This window comes from Oncorhynchus keta, chromosome 12 (genome assembly GCF_023373465.1).
Source record: "Oncorhynchus keta strain PuntledgeMale-10-30-2019 chromosome 12, Oket_V2, whole genome shotgun sequence".
NCBI classification, from domain to species: domain Eukaryota; kingdom Metazoa; phylum Chordata; class Actinopteri; order Salmoniformes; family Salmonidae; genus Oncorhynchus; species Oncorhynchus keta.
In genome coordinates, this window is record NC_068432.1 from 56,049,322 (window position 1) to 56,070,865 (window position 21,544).

The window sequence follows — 21,544 nt, forward strand, 5'->3', positions numbered from 1 at the left end:
GGCCACGAATGCCACAGTAGTGATGGATAGTCTCCATGTGTCGTTGTATGCAACGATGGCCAGCCCAGTGTGATTGTCTCCGGCCACGAATGCCACAGTAGTGATGGATAGTCTCCATGTGTCGTTGTATGCAACGATGGCCAGCCCAGTGTGATTGTCTCCGGCCACGGATGCCACAGTAGTGATGGATAGTCTCCATGTGTCGTTGTATGCAACGATGGCCAGCCCAGTGTGATTGTCTCCAGCCACGAATGCCACAGTAGTGATGGATAGTCTCCATGTGTCGTTGTATGCAACGATGGCCAGCCCAGTGTGATTGTCTCCGGCCACGAATGCCACAGTAGTGATGGATAGTCTCCATGTGTCGTTGTATGCAACGATGGCCAGCCCAGTGTGATTGTCTCCGGCCACGAATGCCACAGTAGTGATGGATAGTCTCCATGTGTCGTATGCAACGATGGCCAGCCCAGTGTGATTGTCTCCGGCCACGAATGCCACAGTAGTGATGGATAGTCTCCATGTGTCGTTGTATGCAACGATGGCCAGCCCAGTGTGATTGTCTCCGGCCACGAATGCCACAGTAGTGATGGATAGTCTCCATGTGTCGTTGTATGCAACGATGGCCAGCCCAGTGTGATTGTCTCCGGCCACGGATGCCACAGTAGTGATGGATAGTCTCCATGTGTCGTTGTATGCAACGATGGCCAGCCCAGTGTGATTGTCTCCGGCCACGAATGCCACAGTAGTGATGGATAGTCTCCATGTTTGTATGCACGACGATGGTCATCTTTTAGATTGTCTCCGTTTACGGATGCCACATCAGTGATGGATAGTCTCCATGTGTGACAGATGGCCACCTGTGTGATTGTCTTTAACCACGGATGCCTAGTAGTGATGGATAGTCTCCATGTGTCTTTATGCACGATGTCTAGTGTGATTGTCTCCAGCCACGAATGCCACAGTAGTGATGGACTTTAACATGTGTCTAGTATGCATGGCCATGAAGTGTGATTGTCTTTGACACGATGCCTAGTATGCTGGATGTCTCCTTTCAAGTGGAAGTTTGTCCGTTTAACTGAACTATGACTCAGTATGCTGGATGACAGATTCACCTGTGTAAGTGGAAGTCTTTAATTAACACGATGTCTAGTATGCTGGATGAAGTGGAAGTCTTTAACACGATGTCTAGTATGCTGGATGAAGTTGAAGTCTTTAACACGATGTCTAGTATGCTGGATGAAGTGGAAGTCTTTAACACGATGTCTAGTATGCTGGATGAAGTTGAAGTCTTTAACACGATGTCTAGTATGCTGGATGAAGTTGAAGTCTTTAACACGATGTCTAGTATGCAGGATGAAGTTGAAGTCTTTGACACGATGTCTAGTATGCTGGATGAAGTTGAAGACTTTAACACGATGTCTAGTATGCAGGATGAAGTGGAAGTCTTTGACACGATGTCTAGTATGCTGGATGAAGTTGAAGTCTTTAACACGATGTCTAGTATGCAGGATGAAGTGGAAGTCTTTGACACGATGTCTAGTATGCTGGATGAAGTGGAAGGTCAGTGTCTTTCTGTAGACTGTGTCTGACACAAGATACAGCTGCCCCTGTGTCGATCAGAGTATGTGGTCTGAAATCCCACTCATCGCTCACGGGGTACACTCACGGGGTACGCTCATGGGGAACGCTCAGGGGTACGCTCATGGGGTACGCTCATGGGCTACGCCCATGGGGTACGCTCATGGGGTACGCTCATGGGGTACGCTCACGGGCTACGCTCACGGGGTACGCTCATGGGGTACGCTCATGGGGTACGCTCACGGGGAACGCTCAGGGGTACGCTCATGGGGTACGCTCATGGGCTACGCCCATGGGGTACGCTCATGGGGTACGCTCATGGGGTACGCTCACGGGGTACGCTCACGGGCTACGCTCACGGGGAACGCTCAGGGGTACGCTCATGGGGTACACTCATGGGCTACGCCCATGGGGTACGCTCAGGGGTACGCTCATGGGGCGCTCATGGGCTACGCCCATGGGGTACGCTCATGGGGTACGCTCATGGGGTACGCTCATGGGGTACGCTCACGGGGTACGCTCACGGGGTACGCTCATGGGGTAAGGCTCATGGGGTACACTCATGGGGTACACTCATGGGCTACGCCCATGGGGTACGCTCAGGGGTACGCTCATGGGGTACGCTCATGGGGTACGCTCACGGGGTACGCTCACGGGGTACGCTCATGGGGTACGCTCATGGGGTACGCTCATGGGGTACGCTCATGGGGTACGCTCATGGGGTACGCTCACGGGGTACACTCACGGGGTACGCTCATGGGGAACGCTCAGGGGTACGCTCATGGGGTACGCTCATGGGCTACGCCCATGGGGTACGCTCATGGGGTACGCTCATGGGCTACGCCCACGGGGTACGCTCATGGGGTAAGGCTCACGGGGTACGCTCCAGGACTCAACATCCTTACAGGGGGAAAAAAATGCAACTCCATTCATCAAAACCTCAATTTAACCAACACCCATCTATTTTTGTGACTACTTGGTTTTGAAGTATTGAAAGCAAACCATATGATTTAAATGAAAAAGTATTTTCATAACCAACATGAAGAGGTGACTGTAAGAAGCGCTCGTCATTTCAAATAGTCTGCATGTCATATTAAACAGCATATAAACACTCTAAATAGGTCAGGAGACAAACAGGGAGACGAAGAGAGAAAATGAATTATTTAGGCTATATTATTTAGATTATTTGAAGGCTATAGCTTACAAATAAATAACTTGTGAAGCATTTGTGATACACTTGGCTGGCAGGGACATTAAGCGCTCATACACTTGGCTGGCAGGGACATTAAGCGCTCATACACTTGGCTGGCAGGGACATTAAGCGCTCATACACTTGGCTGGCAGGGACATTAAGCGCTCATACACTTGGCTGGCAGGGACATTAAGCGCTCATACACTTGGCTGGCAGGGACATTAAGCGCTCATACACTTGGCTGGCAGGGACATTAAGCGTTCATACACTTGGCTGGCAGGGACATTAGCGCTCATACACTTGGCTGGCAGGGACATTAAGCGCTCATACACTTGGCTGGCAGGGACATTAAGCGCTCATACACTTGGCTTGCAGGGACATTAAGCGCTCATACACTTGGCTGGCAGGGACATTAAGCGCTCATACACTTGGCTGGCAGGGACATTAAGCGCTCATACACTTGGCTGGCAGGGACATTAAGCGCTCATACACTTGGCTGGCAGGGACATTAAGCGCTCATACACTTGGCTGGCAGGGACATTAAGCGCTCATACACTTGGCTGGCAGGGACATTAAGCGCTCATACACTTGGCTGGCAGGGACATTAAGCGCTCATACACTTGGCTGGCAGGGACATTAAGCGCTCATACACTTGGCTGGCAGGGACATTAAGCGCTCATACACTTGGCTGGCAGGGACATTAAGCGCTCATACACTTGGCTGGCAGGGACATTAGCGCTCATACACTTGGCTGGCAGGGACATTAGCGCTCATACACTTGGCTGGCAGGGACATTAAGCGCTCATACACTTGGCTGGCAGGGACATTAAGCGCTCATACACTTGGCTGGCAGGGACATTAAGCGCTCATACACTTGGCTGGCAGGGACATTAAGCGCTCATACACTTGGCTGGCAGGGACATTAAGCGCTCATACACTTGGCTGGCAGGGACATTAAGCGCTCATACACTTGGCTGGCAGGGACATTAAGCGCTCATACACTTGGCTGGCAGGGACATTAAGCGCTCATACACTTGGCTGGCAGGGACATTAAGCGCTCATACACTTGGCTGGCAGGGACATTAAGCGCTCATACACTTGGCTGGCAGGGACATTAAGCGCTCATACACTTGGCTGGCAGGGACATTAAGCGCTCATACACTTGGCTGGCAGGGACATTAAGCGCTCATACACTTGGCTGGCAGGGACATTAAGCGCTCATACACTTGGCTGGCAGGGACATTAAGCGCTCATACACTTGGCTGGCAGGAACATTAAGCGCTCATACACTTGGCTGGCAGGGACATTAAGCGCTCATACACTTGGCTGGCAGGGACATTAAGCGCTCATACACTTGGCTGGCAGGGACATTAAGCGCTCATACACTTGGCTGGCAGGAACATTAAGCGCTCATACACTTGGCTGGCAGGACATTAAGCGCTCATACACTTGGCTGGCAGGGACATTAAGCGCTCATACACTTGGCTGGCAGGGACATTAAGCGCTCATACACTTGGCTGGCAGGGACATTAAGGCTGGCTGGCAGGGACATTAAGCGCTCATACACTTGGCTGGCAGGGACATTAAGCGCTCATACACTTGGCTGGCAGGGACATTAAGCGCTCATACACTTGGCTGGCAGGGACATTAAGCGCTCATACACTTGGCTGGCAGGAACATTAAGCGCTCATACACTTGGCTGGCAGGAACATTAAGCTCTCATACACTTGGCTGGCAGGAACATTAAGCGCTCATACACTTGGCTGGCAGGGACATTAGCGCTCATACACTTGGCTGGCAGGAACATTAAGCGCTCATACACTTGGCTGGCAGGGACATTAAGCGCTCATACACTTGGCTGGCAGGGACATTAAGCGCTCATACACTTGGCTGGCAGGGACATTAAGCGCTCATACACTTGGCTGGCAGGGACATTAAGCGCTCATACACTTGGCTGGCAGGGACATTAAGCGCTCATACACTTGGCTGGCAGGGACATTAGCGCTCATACACTTGGCTGGCAGGGACATTAAGCTCATACACTTGGCTGGCAGGAACATTAAGCTCTCAGGCTGGCAGGGACATTAAGCGCTCATACACTTGGCTGGCAGGAACATTAAGCGCTCATACACTTGGCTGGCAGGAACATTAAGCTCTCATACACTTGGCTGGCAGGGACATTAAGCTGCTCATACACTTGGCTGGCAGGGACATTAAGCGCTCATACACTTGGCTGGCAGGGACATTAAGCGCTCATACACTTGGCTGGCAGGGACATTAAGCGCTCATACACTTGGCTGGCAGGGACATTAGGGAGCGCTCATACACTTGGCTGGCAGGGACATTAAGCGCTCATACACTTGGCTGGCAGGGACATTAAGCGCTCATACACTTGGCTGGCAGGGACATTAAGCTCTCATACACTTGGGGCAGGGACATTAAGCTCTCATACACTTGGCTGGCAGGGACATTAAGCGCTCATACACTTGGCTGGCAGGGACATTAAGCGCTCATACACTTGGCTGACAGGGACATTAAGCGCTCATACACTTGGCTGACAGGGACATTAAGCGCTCATACACTTGGCTGGCAGGGACATTAAGCGCTCATACACTTGGCTGGCAGGGACATTAAGCGCTCATACACTTGGCTGGCAGGGACATTAAGCGCTCATACACTTGGCTGGCAGGGACATTAAGCGCTCATACACTTGGCTGGCAGGGACATTAAGCGCTCATACACTTGGCTGGCAGGGACATTAAGCTCTCATACACTTGGCTGGCAGGGACATTAAGCGCTCATACACTTGGCTGGCAGGGACATTAAGCGCTCATACACTTGGCTGGCAGGGACATTAAGCGCTCATACACTTGGCTGGCAGGGACATTAAGCGCTCATACACTTGGCTGGCAGGAACATTAAGCTCTCATACACTTGGCTGGCAGGGACATTAAGCGCTCATACACTTGGCTGGCAGGGACATTAAGCGCTCATACACTTGGCTGACAGGGACATTAAGCGCTCATACACTTGGCTGACAGGGACATTAAGCGCTCATACACTTGGCTGGCAGGGACATTAAGCGCTCATACACTTGGCTGGCAGGGACATTAAGCGCTCATACACTTGGCTGGCAGGGACATTAAGCGCTCATACACTTGGCTGGCAGGGACATTAAGCGCTCATACACTTGGCTGGCAGGGACATTAAGCGCTCATACACTTGGCTGGCAGGGACATTAAGCGCTCATACACTTGGCTGGCAGGGACATTAAGCTCTCATACACTTGGCTGGCAGGGACATTAAGCGCTCATACACTTGGCTGGCAGGGACATTAAGCGCTCATACACTTGGCTGGCAGGGACATTAAGCGCTCATACACTTGGCTGACAGGGACATTAAGCGCTCATACACTTGGCTGGCAGGGACATTAAGCTCTCATACACTTGGCTGGCAGGGACATTAAGCGCTCATACACTTGGCTGGCAGGGACATTAAGCGCTCATCATTTCATTTGTTGTTGTTGTTCTATTAAATCATTATACTATAATATAAGTTGTGCATATAGGCTGTGACTTAGAATTAAATACAACTTGGTCCCTGGAGAGCCGACCAGCAGTGAAGAACACCCTCTCTGTGCTTGCATCACCATTGGGGATAACACCCTTTAGGCCACTTTCGCCAGGCTAGGAAGGGATGCCGATTTGTTTAACTGTCTTTATATAGGTTACCCTAAAGGTTTATAGGCATAATAATCTAATCAAAATGGAAAGTTCCTTGAAAGAGGTAATATGTCAGGCCTATTGGACAAAAATCAATGATAGCCTATTGTATAAATGATAGAACGAAAATGAACTAAACTTTTAAGTGATAGGATTTCTTTGGTCTGTAAATACTTTTCTACAATGACACACTTAGCTAGCTACCTACCTCAGTCCTTTTTGTTAGCATGGGCACATAGTAAGTACACCATCACATGCTTCCAGGATAGGTGTCTTTTCAGATATCCACAGTGATTCTTTAGTTGTGTACACTACATCACCGCACTCCCTCTCTAGCTCTTAGTCCTCACCTTTTGTAAGACACCTTCATTTTGCACCTTCATATTTAGTTAACTCCATGACAGTAGCTAAAGCAAGGGGATATAGGCGCACACAAATAGAGCATGCCCTGAGCTCTTGAAGTGAGCACTACTTGGAGTGCTACTTGAGCAAAATTGGAGTGGGCAAATAAAGCTCACTCCGCTCCAGCTCCTCTCTGCTCGAGTCTTCTTGGGTAAGACGCTACCAGCTTTGCACACCTGTATTTGGGGAGTTTCTCCCATTTTTCTCTGTAGATCCTCTCAAGCTCTGTCTCCTTGACCAAGGCCCTTCTCCCCTGATTTCTCAGTTTGGCCGGGCGGCCGGCTCTAGGAAGAGTCTTGGTAGTTCCAAACGTCTTCCATTTAAGTATGATGGAGGCCACTGTGTTCTTGGGGACCTTCAATGCTGCAGACATTTTTTGGTACCCTTCCCCAGTTCTGTACCTTCGACCTCATGGCTTGGTTTTTGCTCTGATATGCACTGTCAGCTGTGGGACCTTATATAGACAGGCATGTGCCTTTCCAAGTCAAGTCCAATCAATTGAATTTACCACAGATGGACTCCAATCAAGTTGTAGAAACATCTCAAGGATGATCAATGGAAACAGGATGCACCGGAGCTCAATTTCCGAGTCTCATAGCAAAGGGTCTGAATAATTATGTCAGGTATTTCAGATTTTTATTTTTAATACATTTGCAAAAATGTCTAAAAACACGTTTTTGTTTTAAGTTAAGAAAAAAAAAATAGAATAAAGTTAGAACGTAACAAAATGTGTAAAAAGGGAAGGGGTCTGAATACTTTCCGAATGCACTCTGGTGTCGATCTCCATATAGGCTTTACCCTATAGTAAGGAAGTGACATAGGAGCCGAGCCGTGCCAGCATATTCAGTGTGACTTCCTCGTCCAGTTCAATGGACACCATTTTTTATTATTTTATTTAACTAGTTAAGTCAGTTAAGAACAAATTCTTACTTATAATGACGGCCTACACCGGCCAATCCTGGACCACGCTGGGCCAACTGTGCGGCGCTCCTATGGGACTCCAAATCACAGCTGGATGTGATACAGCCTGGAATCAAACCTGGGGTCTGTAGTGACGCCTCTAGCGCCGAGATGCCGTGCCTTTACCACTGTGCCACTTGGAGCCCTATTCTACTGTACTCTACTTTACTGCACTGTGGAAATACTGAAAGGACACAGTTCACCAAAACCACTAGTCATTGGTAAAATGTTTAGGTTCAAGAGAAGAAATCAGGAAGAGGGATAATCAGTGACAATGGTTGGCTGCTGTATTAACTACCAGAGCACTGTGAGTTTAACGCTGTTCTGTAGTACACCTTTACAGACAGACTAGTATTTGGGCTAAACTACCTTTACAGACAGACTAGTATTTGGGCTAAACTACGAAGTGAAACGTTGTATTATCATCTGTTCTGTCTTGACTGTAGCAGGTTGCGTAGCAATATATATATATTATTTATTTGTATATATATATATATATATATATATATGTATATATATATATAATAAAATCAAATGTATTCACAGTTCAGACCGTTCTGTATGAGCGCCACTGCTCAATACTTCCATCAAACTGTCCAATGTTTCCAACAATTTCAGCCATTTTACGTTTCTCAAAAGGCTCCTGATTGTCACTCGGTTTTGTCCTCAACCGCTGCAACGTGCCACGGCAATATTTTCCTCAGTGACGTGATCTTCACCCACTGATGTTTCGTCATCATTTTCACTAAATTAGCCGTTTTTAATTCCAAGGTTCGTCTTTAACAGTTGAATAAATGTCATTTCCTTTACTCACTCTATATTCCTCCCTTTTTAATCACCTTGTTTTCCCGCTCCGACGTCCGTTTCTAATGCATTGTGAATGGAAAGCGTTTACAAATCAAGCATGAATTAATTTTTAGGCCAAAGTATATTTCAGTTGGCATTGGTTTGTATTACAACAGTCAACCTCTCAAAAGGCCTACTTGGCATATTTTATAGTTCTCTAGTCTCTAGTTATTTCATGCTGAGGGAGGTACAAGGGGAGCGAGGTGAGGTCTCTCTCTCTGTGTGTGCTTGTGCGTGCATGCGCGTGTGTGTGTGTGAGTGCGTGTGCGTTCGTGCATGTGTCTGATGAGGAGGGGAAGGTTTATCCATATGATTTACCAGATGATCGGTTGTTTACTTTGACATGTACACCCACATGTAACATTATACCTGATGAGACATTACAGGAAATTACCCCATCTGTTTAATGAATATTGACTTTTGGAGATAAATGCACCTGTTGAGGGTTGACGTTCATTAGTGTTTTAATCAATAGCCGCCAGATGTGATGATGTGGTGCTATGTGCTGCTGCCGCAACGTGGAGCTATGCGGATGTTCTATAGGATATGTTTCGTCTGAGAGATAGCTACATGCATAGGTCGAATTTACAATTGTGGGTATAGCATATAATTTAATCTTCTAATAATATAGCCTACCCATTTATGCTAATTTGAATGAATGACTGACAATTTTCTTATTTGTTTATGCAGATATAGTTTGTTTAGTCAGATATTGTTATATTCGTTGACAGATTGTTCATGGAGTGTGATTGTGAATTTAGCTCATTACCTTACACAGGAGGGACATGGAAAGAAACATATCAACATTTAGGTTGTATTGTAAATCCCTAAAGCAGCGGGCTGCGCTGTCCCCGTGATGCTGAACACACACAGCATTCCTTCCTCAACTCTTCGTTGTTCTAGCATCTAGTTTCCAAGCGCTCTGTTCCGTTCATGCACCAGCAATAGGTAAGACAACATTGACACTCGTGTTTATGCACAGGTGTATTGTGTTTGTACAGAGAAAGTCGCTTTACCTTACTCTGCCGTTTGAATTCGTTCTGGACAACACTGATGACAGGAATCTGAAGCGCTGACGCGATGAATTCCAACTTCACCAGGTCGTCCCTGGTCTGAGGGAAAGCCATCATAGCAGAAACTCCTTGGACTATAACAGTATGACAAACACTCTGCAGAAACGACATGGGGTCTTCACACACAGGGGTAGGGGAAGATAAGAAGGAGAAGGCGGGTAATTCCCCGAGCCCCGCTTCCACAGCCATCACCAACTCCAGTGAGAGATTATATGGTAACAGACCGACCATGCGGTTTAACGTCTCCATGGCTAATATGATAGAATCTCTTGGCATAAACACACGACTCCCGCTCTCCACCTGTTTGTACATATTTTTACTTTTTGACCCCCTGTCCCTTTGTTGGTTGTTCCCCGTGCCTTTAGTCCTTAGGCTGCGTAAACCGTGATCATTAACACTTTTGGTAATCTTTTCCAACTGTCTCTCCGCTGCCTCCCTCGAGCCTCCGTCCGTGTCCCATTCATCCACGGGGACAAGGGGTTCTTTCTTGCCCCTGAAGGTGGGATCGTGACTGAAGAGCCGTGGCTGTAGGTGCAGAGCCCCGACGCGCACCGTGTGTCCAATCCGTTTGAGAATCTGACAGGGCTGCGGGTGGGAGAGAGATTCCGGAATCAGAAAGCAGAGCAGCACCGTGCATGTTGCGAGAAAAGGAAGCCGCGCAAACCGACCGAACGTACTCCGAATCCCGAGACCCGTCATTACTCAGACCAGAGCCTTCCAACCACACCGAAACACTGAGTTCCACTCGTTCCCCTGGCCCCCCTGTTATGTCCCCGCGCAGCGCCAGTTAGATATCCGCTCCCTTCTAATAAATATCCCGGACAGAGAGAAGTTGTGCGCTTTTGTCACCAACAGGCGCGAGTGCGGACACAACTCGTGCACAGACACAGACATCTAAACCACAAATGCGGCTTTTCATGTTCAAAGCTTTTCATTTTTTATATATATATAAAAAAAAATCGAATTATAGAACATATCGAGTATTCCGTTTGGTTTCACATATCCATCCCAATGTAGGTAAAACATTTACATTACATTTAAGTCATTTAGCAGACGCTCTTATCCAGAGCGACTTACAAATTGGTGCATTCACCTAAAAACAAAACATTTGTGAATGATGGACACAAGCTACTGCACATGATTATAGTTATGTTATTATTCATATCCATGATTTATAGTTAGGTTCTCTCTCAACTTCCATTTGTAAAATAAATATACTTCCCAAAATGTATTGCAATATCATCTATTTGATCTTGAGAAAAAAAACCATCTGTTATTCCCTTTCTCCCCTGTCCCTCCGTCACTCTCCGAATATCCGCGCTCTTAACCCGGAGACCATGCGCTTTACGGTAAAAATGGAAACCGTAATTTCCGGGCATACTGCAGCTGAAAAAATAAAAACTACAGTCACTCTCCCTCATCGTGAGTATGTTTCAAGGATCCAAACACATTAAATTACACTCTGCATTCGTGTGTGTGTTTATTTTCTCCTAGAGTTTTTAAGGTGTTTGTAAAAACGAAATAGTTCACCATTAAGGCTAATTATAGTGGATATGATAGCAAAGCTACAGATGCCAGTTCTTAATTAGTTCATCCTGCTGTTGTAGCATTTTTCCTGCACAGTAGGAAATGCAAACATGTAGTGTATTTGAGATTTAAAAAGCCTTCTAAAGTTTGTAATTTCCACCTTTACAATTCAGACTTTAATCCACCTAATAATTCACACTTCACGTTGCTGCAGGATTATTTTTCTGCTGTGTAAATCTGGGTCAAATTATGATACGTCATCTGTAGGCCCTCTTGAGGTCAGGTAATATGATATTTGTGATGGTCTGCCAAGAGGTCTCGTAGAGTAAGTGAAGAACCTGCTTAGTCTGAATGGTTATTCTGATACATGGTATGCCTAATGTTCCTCTTAACATCGTGCCCAGGGGTATACTTCTACATCGAGCTGCCTCATGCAGAAACAGCTCCTGCCCTATGGGCCCATTTGGCCCGGACAAGGCTACGTTTTAATGCTCATCTCAGTAAGAACAGATGGACAATCCATGGAAGGAGATATCAGATGATTGATTGGTCTAATCGATCTCACATTTAGAACCATGAGGTGAAAAGCTGACTAGTAATATGCAGAGAAAAATATGTAAAATAGTGACCGGCCAGGCAAACTATTAAACGAACAGAAAAATGCATACGAGGAGTTGTGGTGACGGTGATGGTGATACATTAAAAATAATGACATAGGAGAGGAGAGGAGAGGAGAGGAGGAGGATAGGGAGAGAGAGGAGAGAAGAGGAGAGAGGATGGGGAGAGAGAGGATAATGGAGAGGAGAGAGAAGAGAGGAGAGGAGAAGAGAGAGAGGAGAAGGAGAGAAGAGAAGAGAGGAGAGGAGAGAGAGGAGAGAGAGGAGAGGAGAGAGAGAGAGAGAGAGAGAGAGAGAGAGAGAGAGAGAGAGAGAGAGAGAGAGAGAGAGAGAGAGAGAGAGAGAGAGAGAGAGAGAGAGAGAGAGGGGGAGAAGACAGGAGAGGAGGGAGGAAAGGATTAAAGAAGAGAAGAGAGAGGAGAGAGGAAAGGAGAAGAGAGGACAAGAGGAGACAGGAGAGGAGGAGACAGGAGAGGAGGGAGGAAAGGATTAAAGAAGAGAAGAGAGAGGAGAAGAGAGAGGACAGGAGAAGAGAGGACAAGAGGAGACAGGAGAGGAGGAGACAGGAGAGGAGGGAGGAAAGGATTAAAGAAGAGAAGAGAGAGGAGAAGAGAGAGGACAAGAGAAGAGAGGACAAGAGGAGACAGGACAGGAGGAGACAGGAGAGGAGGGAGGAAAGGATTAAAGAAGAGAAGAGAGAGGACAGGAGAAGAGAGGAGAGGAGAGAGGAAAGGAGAGGGGAGCGGAAAGGAGAGGAGAGAGGACAGGAGAAGAGAGGAGAGGAGAGGACAGGAGAAGAGAGGAGAGGAGAGAGGAAAGGAGAAGAGGGAGGATAGGATTAAAGAAGAGAAGAGAGAGGAGAAGAGAGAGGACAGGAGAAGAGAGGACAAGAGGAGACAGGAGAGGAGGAGACAGGAGAGGAGGGAGGAAAGGATTAAAGAAGAGAAGAGAGAGGACAGGAGAAGAGAGGAGGGAGAGAGGAAGGAGAGGGGAGCGGAAAGGAGAGGAGAGAGGACAGGAGAAGAGAGGAGATGAGATGACAGGAGAAGAGAGGAGAGGAGAGGAGAGAGGACAGGAGAAGAGAGGAGAGGAGAGAGGAAAGGAGAAGAGAGGACAAGAGGAGACAGGAGAGGAGGAGACAGGAGAGGAGGAGGAAGGATTAAAGAAGAGAAGAGAGAGGAGAAGAGAGAGGACAAGAGAAGAGAGGACAAGAGGCTATATGCAGGGAGTACCAGGTAATAACATGGCTATATACAGGGAGTACCAGGTAATAACATGGTTATATACAGGGAGTACCAGGTAATAACATGGCTATATACAGGAGTACCAGGTAATAACATGGTCTTTACAGGGAGTACCAGGTAATAACATGGCTATATACAGGAGTACCAGGTAATAACATGGTATATACAGGAGTAGCAAATAACATGGTTATATACAGGGGAGTACCAGGTAATAACATGGTTATATACAGGGAGTACCAGGTAATAACATGGCTATATACAGGGAGTAACAGGTAATAACATGGTTATATACAGGGAGTACCAGGTAATAACATGGTTATATACAGGGAGTAGCAGGTAATAACATGGCTATATACAGGGAGTAGCAGGTAATAACATGGCTATATACAGGGAGTACCAGGTAATAACATGGTTATATAGGGGGTACCAGGTAATAACATGGCTATATACAGGTAGTGCCAGTACTGAGTCAATGTGCAGGGTACCAGGTAATAACATGGCTATAAACACACAGTGTACCAGTACTGAGTAAATGTGAAGTACCAGGTAATAACATGGTTATATACAGGAGTACTATATACTGCAGAATAAAGGGAGCAGTAGCAGCAGAAGAGTCAAGTGTGGTGGGTAGAGTCCAGTGTGTTGGGTAGAGTTCAGTGTGGGGTAGAGTCCAGTGTGTTGGGTAGAGTTCAGTGTGTGGGTAGAGTTCAGTGTGTGGGTAGAGTCCAGTGTGTGGGTAGAGTCCAGTGTGTGGGTAGAGTCCAGTGTGTTGGGTAGAGTTCAGTGTGTTGGGTAGAGTCAGTGTGGTGGGTAGAGTCAAGTGTGGTGGGTAGAGTTCAGTGTGTGGGTAGAGTCCAGTGTGTGGGTAGAGTCAAGTGTGTGGGTAGAGTTCAGTGTGTGGGTAGAGTCCAGTGTGTGGGTAGAGTCCAGTGTGTTGGGTAGAGTTCAGTGTGTGGGTAGAGTCCAGTGTGTGGGTAGAGTCAGTGTGTGGGTAGAGTTCAGTGTGTGGGTAGAGTCCAGTGTGTGGGTAGAGTCCAGTGTGTTGGGTAGAGTTCAGTGTGTGGGTAGAGTCCAGTGTGTGGGTAGAGTCAAGTGTGTGGGTAGAGTTCAGTGTGTGGGTAGAGTCCAGTGTGTGGGTAGAGTCCAGTGTGTTGGGTAGAGTTCAGTGTGTGGGTAGAGTCAGTGTGGTGGGAAGAGTCCAGTGTGTTGGGTAGAGTCCAGTGTGTGGGTAGAGTCCAGTGTGTGGGTAGAGTCATGTGGTGGGAAGAGTCCAGTGTGTTGGGTAGAGTCCAGTGTGTGGGTAGAGTCCAGTGTGTTGGGTAGAGTTCAGTGTGTGGGTAGAGTCAAGTGTGGTGGGAAGAGTCCAGTGTGTTGGGTAGAGTCCAGTGTGTGGGTAGAGTCCAGTGTGTGGGTAGAGTCAGTGTGTGGGTAGAGTTCAGTGTGTGGGTAGAGTCCAGTGTGTGGGTAGAGTCCAGTGTGTTGGGTAGAGTTCAGTGTGTGGGTAGAGTACAGTGTGTTGGGTAGAGTTCAGTGTGTGGGTAGAGTCAAGTGTGGTGGGAAGAGTCCAGTGTGTTGGGTAGAGTCCAGTGTGTGGGTAGAGTTCAGTGTGTGGGTAGAGTCCAGTGTGTTGGGTAGAGTCCAGTGTGTTGTGTAGAGTCCAGTGTGTTGTGTAGAGTCCAGTGTGTTGGGTAGAGTTCAGTGTGTGGGTAGAGTTCAGTGTGTGGGTAGAGTCCAGTGTGGTGGGTATAGCCCAGTATGGTTGTAGAGTGTGTGGGTAGAGTCCAGTGTGTGGGGCAGAGTCCCAGTGTGTTAGGTTGAGTCCAGGGTGTTGGGTAGAGTCCAGTGTGTGGGGCAGAGTCCAGTGTGGGTAGAGTTCCGTGTGTTGGGTAGAGTCCAGTGTGTTGGGTAGAGTCCAGTGTGTTAGGTAGAGTCCAGGGTGTTGGGTAGAGTCCAGTGTGTGGGTTTGGTCAAGTGTGGGTAGAGTCCAGTGTGTGGGTAGAGTTCAGTGTGTGGGTAGAGCCCAGTGTGTGGGTAGAGTCCAGTGTGCTGGGTAGAGTTCAGTGTGCTGGGTATGGGGGTGGGCGTGCTCACCCTTCTGTTTCCTGTTGTCCATGATCAGCTCCTTTGTCTTGCTGAATTTGAGGGAGTGGTTGTTGGACTGGCACCACACTGCCAGGTTTCTGACCTATAAACTGCATGGTCGTCATCGATGATCAATCCGATCACCGTCGTGTCGTCAGTAAACTTAATGATGGTGTTGGAGTCGTGCGTGGCCACGCAGTCGTGGGTGAACAGAGAGTACAGCAGGGGTCTAAGCACACACCCCTGTGGGGCCCCAGTGTTGAGGATCAACGTGGTAGATGTGTTGTTACCAGCTGTGGGGGTGGCCCATTAGGTAGTCCAGGATCCAGTTGCAGGGGGCGGTCTTTAGTCCCAAGGTCCTTAGCTTAGCGATGAGCTTGGAGGAGACTATAGTGTTGAACGCTGAGCTGTAATCAATGGATATTCTCACGTATGTAGGTAATTTAGAGGCCGACCGATTATGATTTTTCAACGCCGATACCGATACCGATTATTGCAGGACCAAAAAAGGCAATACAGATTAATCGGCCAATTTCTTTTATTTATTTGTAATTATGACAATTACAACCATTTTTATTTTACCTTTATTTAACTAGGCAAGTCAGTTAAGAACGAATTCTTATTTTCAATGACGGCCTAGGAACAGTGGGTTAACTGCCTGTTCAGGGGCAGAGCGACAGATTGTCAGCTTGAGGGTTTGAACTTGCAACCTTCCGGTTACCAACGCTGTAACCACCCTGCCACCCCAAACAATACTGAATGAAAACTTGTTTGAACTTAATATAATACATCAATAAAATCAATTTAGCCTAAAAAAAATAATGAAACATGTTCAATTTGGTTTAAATAATGCAAAAACAAAGTGTTGGGGAAGAAAGTAAAAGTGCAATATGCGCCATGTAAGAAAGCTAACGTTTCAGTTCCTTGCTCAGAACATGAGAACATATGAAAGCTGGTGGTTCCTTTTAACATGAGTCTTCAATATTCCCAGGTAAGAAGTTTTAGGTTGTAGTTATTATATGAATTATAGGACTATTTCACTCTATACCATTTGTATTTCATATACCTTTGACTATTGGATGTTCTTATAGGCACTTTAGTATTGCCAGTGTAACAGTATAGCTCCCGTCCCTCTCCTCGCTTTCTCTCTCTTTCTCTTATTTGTTTATTGTCTTTCCATCACAACAACATTCACAACGTCTCATATTGACTTCTTGGAGACATTTATCTTCTTGTTCAATAGTCTGCCTGCCTGTCCACTCACTCACTCGGCTGTTTCAGTATGCAATTTTGTATTGGATTTTTCCACTATACAATTTCAACTCTTTCAACCAGACATCCCTGATGTGAGATAGAATAGGTACTGAGTTTGAATTACATTTAAAATGCACCTTCGCAGCTTCAATTTCAGAAGAGACTTTGTCTGAGTGTAAAATGACTCCCTATTTCATAGGGCTCTTGTCAACAGCAGTGTGCTGTGTAAGTGAGTATGATCAGAAACCCAGAGACGGCTACTGTATCATGGTACATCGCATCATGGCACTGTCACAAAACAATCTAATTTATGAACCACATGTTTCAGTGAACTAACTCGGGCGCTGTAGCGACCAGGGGAGAATATTACTTTGCCTGAATTGAGGATATCCTATTGGGGAAAATAGTTATGCCTAAACTGTGTCTTCTTCTGTGGAGCAGTGTATCCTAACAGGCAATGGCTGATTGGCTCATCAGATCAACAAAAGGGGAGACCACAACAACTGTCCACTACAATCTGCACAACAATACAACAGTACAGAACCATCACTCTGCACAACAATACAACAGTACAGAACCATCACTCTGCACTACAATACAACAGTACAGAACCATCACTCTGCACTACAATACAACAGTACAGAACCATCACTCTGCACAACAATACAACAGTACAGAACCATCACTCTGCACAACAATACAACAGTACAGAACCATCACTCTGCACTACAATACAACAGTACAGAACCATCACTCTGCACTACAATACAACAGTATAGAACCATCACTCTGCACTACAATACAACAGTATAGAACCATCACTCTGCACTACAATACAACAGTATAGAACCATCACTCTGCACTACAATACAAACAGTACAGAACCATCACTCTGCACTACAATACAACAGGATAGAACCATCACTCTGCACAACAATACAACAGCATAGAACCATCACTCTGCACTACAATACAACAGTATAGAACCATCACTCTGCACAACAATACAACAGTACAGAACCATCACTCTGCACTACAATACAACAGTATAGAACCATCACTCTGCACTACAATACAACAGCATAGAACCATCACTCTGCACTACAATACAACAGCATAGAACCATCACTCTGCACAACAATACAACAGCATAGAACCATCACTCTGCACAACAATACAACAGTACAGAACCATCACTCTGCACAACAATACAACAGTACAGAACCATCACTCTGCACTGCAATACAACAGCATAGAACCATCACTCTGCACTACAATACAACAGCATAGAACCATCACTCTGCACTACAATACAACAGCATAGAACCATCACTCTGCACTACAATACAACAGCATAGAACCATCACTCTGCACAACAATACAACAGTATAGAACCATCACTCTGCACTACAATACAACAGTATAGAACCATCACTCTGCACTACAATACAACAGCATAGAACCATCACTCTGTACAACAATACAACAGTATAGAACCATCACTCTGTACAACAATACAACAGTATAGAACCATCACTCTGCACTACAATACAACAGTATAGAACCATCACTCTGCACTACAATACAACAGCATAGAACCATCACTCTGCACTACAATACAACAGTATAGAACCATCACTCTGCACTACAATACAACAGCATAGAACCATCACTCTGCACTACAATACAACAGTATAGAACCATCACTCTGCACAACAATACAACAGTACAGAACCATCACTCTGCACAACAATACAATAGTACAGAACCATCACTCTGCACTACAATACAACAGTATAGAACCATCACTCTGCACTACAATACAACAGTACAGAACCATCACTCTGCACTACAATACAACAGTACAGAACCATCACTCTGCACAACAATACAACAGTACAGAACCATCACTCTGCACTACAATACAAACAGTATAGAACCATTAATCTGCACTACAATACAAACAGTACAGAACCATCACTCTGCACAACAATACAACAGTATAGAACCATCACTCTGCACTACAATACAACAGTACAGAACCATCACTCTGCACTACAATACAACAGTACAGAACCATCACTCTGCACTACAATACAACAGTATAGAACCATCACTCTGCACAACAATACAACAGTACAGAACCATCACTCTGCACAACAATACAACAGTACAGAACCATCACTCTGCACTACAATACAACAGTATAGAACCATCACTCTGCACTACAATACAACAGTATAGAACCATCACTCTGCACTACAATACAACAGTACAGAACCATCACTCTGCACTACAATACAACAGTATAGAACCATCACTCTGCACTACAATACAACAGTATAGAACCATTAATCTGCACTACAATACAACAGTACAGAACCATCACTCTGCACAACAATACAACAGTATAGAACCATCACTCTGCACTACAATACAACAGTATAGAACCATCACTCTGCACAACAATACAACAGCATAGAACCATCACTCTGCACTACAATACAACAGCATAGAACCATCACTCAGCACTACAATACAACAGTACAGAACCATCACTCTGCACAACAATACAACAGCATAGAACCATCACTCTGCACTACAATACAACAGTATAGAACCATCACTCTGCACTACAATACAACAGCATAGAACCATCACTCTGCACTACAATACAACAGTATAGAACCATCACTCTGCACTACAATACAAACAGTACAGAACCATCACTCTGCACTACAATACAACAGGATAGAACCATCACTCTGCACTACAATACAACAGTACAGAACCATCACTCTGCACTACAATACAACAGTATAGAACCATCACTCTGCACTACAATACAACAGCATAGAACCATCACTCTGCACTACAATACAACAGTACAGAACCATCACTCTGCACTACAATACAACAGTACAGAACCATCACTCTGCACTACAATACAACAGCATAGAACCATCACTCTGCACTACAATACAACAGTACATAACCATCACTCTGCACAACAATACAACAGTACAGAACCATCACTCTGCACTACAATACAACAGCATAGAACCATCACTCTGCACAACAATACAACAGCATAGAACCATCACTCTGCACTACAATACAACAGTATAGAACCATCACTCTGCACTACAATACAACAGTACAGAACCATCACTCTGCACTACAATACAACAGTATAGAACCATCACTCTGCACTACAATACAACAGTATAGAACCATCACTCTGCACTACAATACAACAGCACAGAACCATCACTCTGCACTACAATACAACAGCACAGAACCATCACTCTGCACTACAATACAACAGTACAGAACCATCACTCTGCACTACAATACAACAGTATAGAACCATCACTCTACACTACAATACAACAGCACAGAACCATCACTCTGCACTACAATACAAACAGTATAGAACCATTAATCTGCACTACAATACAAACAGTACAGAACCATCACTCTGCACAACAATACAACAGTACAGAACCATCACTCTGCACTACAATACAACAGTATAGAACCATCACTCTGCACTACAATACAACAGTACAGAACCATCACTCTGCACTACAATACAACAGTATAGAACCATCACTCTGCACTACAATACAACAGCATAGAACCATCACTCTGCACAAACAGCAATACAACAGTATAGAACCATCACTCTGCACTACAATACAACAGTATAGAACCATCACTCTGCACTACAATACAACAGTATAGAACCATCACTCTGCACTACAATACAACAGTATAGAACCATCACTCTGCACTACAATACAACAGTACAGAACCATCAGCTCTGCACAGAATACAACAGTATAGAACCATCACTCTGCACTACAATACAGCAGTATAGAACCATCCTCTGCACTACAATACAACAACATGGAACCATCACTCTGCACTACAATACAACAGTATAGAACCATCAGCCTGCACTACAATACAAACAGTACAGAACCATCACTCTGCACTAATAGCTGTATAGTGAGTATAGAACCAGCCTACAATACAACAGTACAGAACCATCACTCTGCACTACAATACAACAGCATAGAACCATCCCTGCTCTACAATACAACAGTATAGAACCATCCCTGCCTATAATACAACAGTATAGAACCATCACTCAGCACTACAATACAACAGCATAGAACCATCAGCTGCTATACAATACAACAGCATAGAACCATCCTCTGCACTACAATACAGCAGCATAGAACCATCCTCTGCACTATAATACAACAGTACAGAACCATCCTCTGCACTACAATACAACAGTACAGAACCATCCCTGCACTACAATACAACAGTACAGAACCATCACTCTGCACTATAATACAACAGTATAGAACCATCAGCCTACTACAATACAACAGTATAGAACCATCACTCAGCACTAGAATAAACAGCATAGAACCAGTGTGATCTCTGCAATACTATAGAATAACAGCTGTACAACAGCATAGAACCATCACTCTGCACTAGAATACAACAGCATAGAACCATCACTCTGCACTACAATACAACAGTACAGAACCATCACTCTGCACTACAATACAACAGTACAGAACCATCAGCTCTGCACTACAATACAACAGTGTAGAACCATCACTCTGCACTACAATAGAACAACAGTACAGAACCAGCACTCTGCACTACAATACAACAGTATAGAACCATCAATCTGCACTAGAATACAACAGTACAGAACCATCACTCTGCACTACAATACAACCATCAGTACAGAACCAGTTTTGTCCAGGCTCTGATGACACAACAGATGATGACCAAATAACAATCAGAGTCCACTCTGATGACACACAGGCTCCAGTTCAGCTTTATCTTCCAGCCTATAGACTGCTGTCTGCATTGCAAGGATTATCCAATTAGAATAAACGCATGGAGGTAAGGATGACAGTAGTGGTGTTGTCTACGACGGAAATCACTTGTCATTGATATCTACATAGAGCATTGATGTGAATCACAGCTGGAATAACAGCTGCATAGTGTGGATCCC

At 45.6% G+C, this 21,544-nt stretch overlaps 1 protein-coding gene across 1 annotated transcript in view; it reads right to left on the reverse strand.

Moving 5' to 3' along the window:
- grin3a (glutamate receptor, ionotropic, N-methyl-D-aspartate 3A) overlaps positions 1 to 10,209 on the reverse strand; it is a 122,318-nt gene extending 112,109 nt beyond the window's left edge. Inside the window, exon 1 of the mRNA XM_052458720.1 lies at positions 9,717 to 10,209. Within this exon, the coding sequence (XP_052314680.1) occupies positions 9,717 to 10,085 (369 nt within the window). The 5' untranslated portion in view covers positions 10,086 to 10,209. The remainder of the gene's footprint in view (positions 1 to 9,716) is intronic.
- Between the last annotated feature and the right edge of the window lie 11,335 nt (positions 10,210 to 21,544).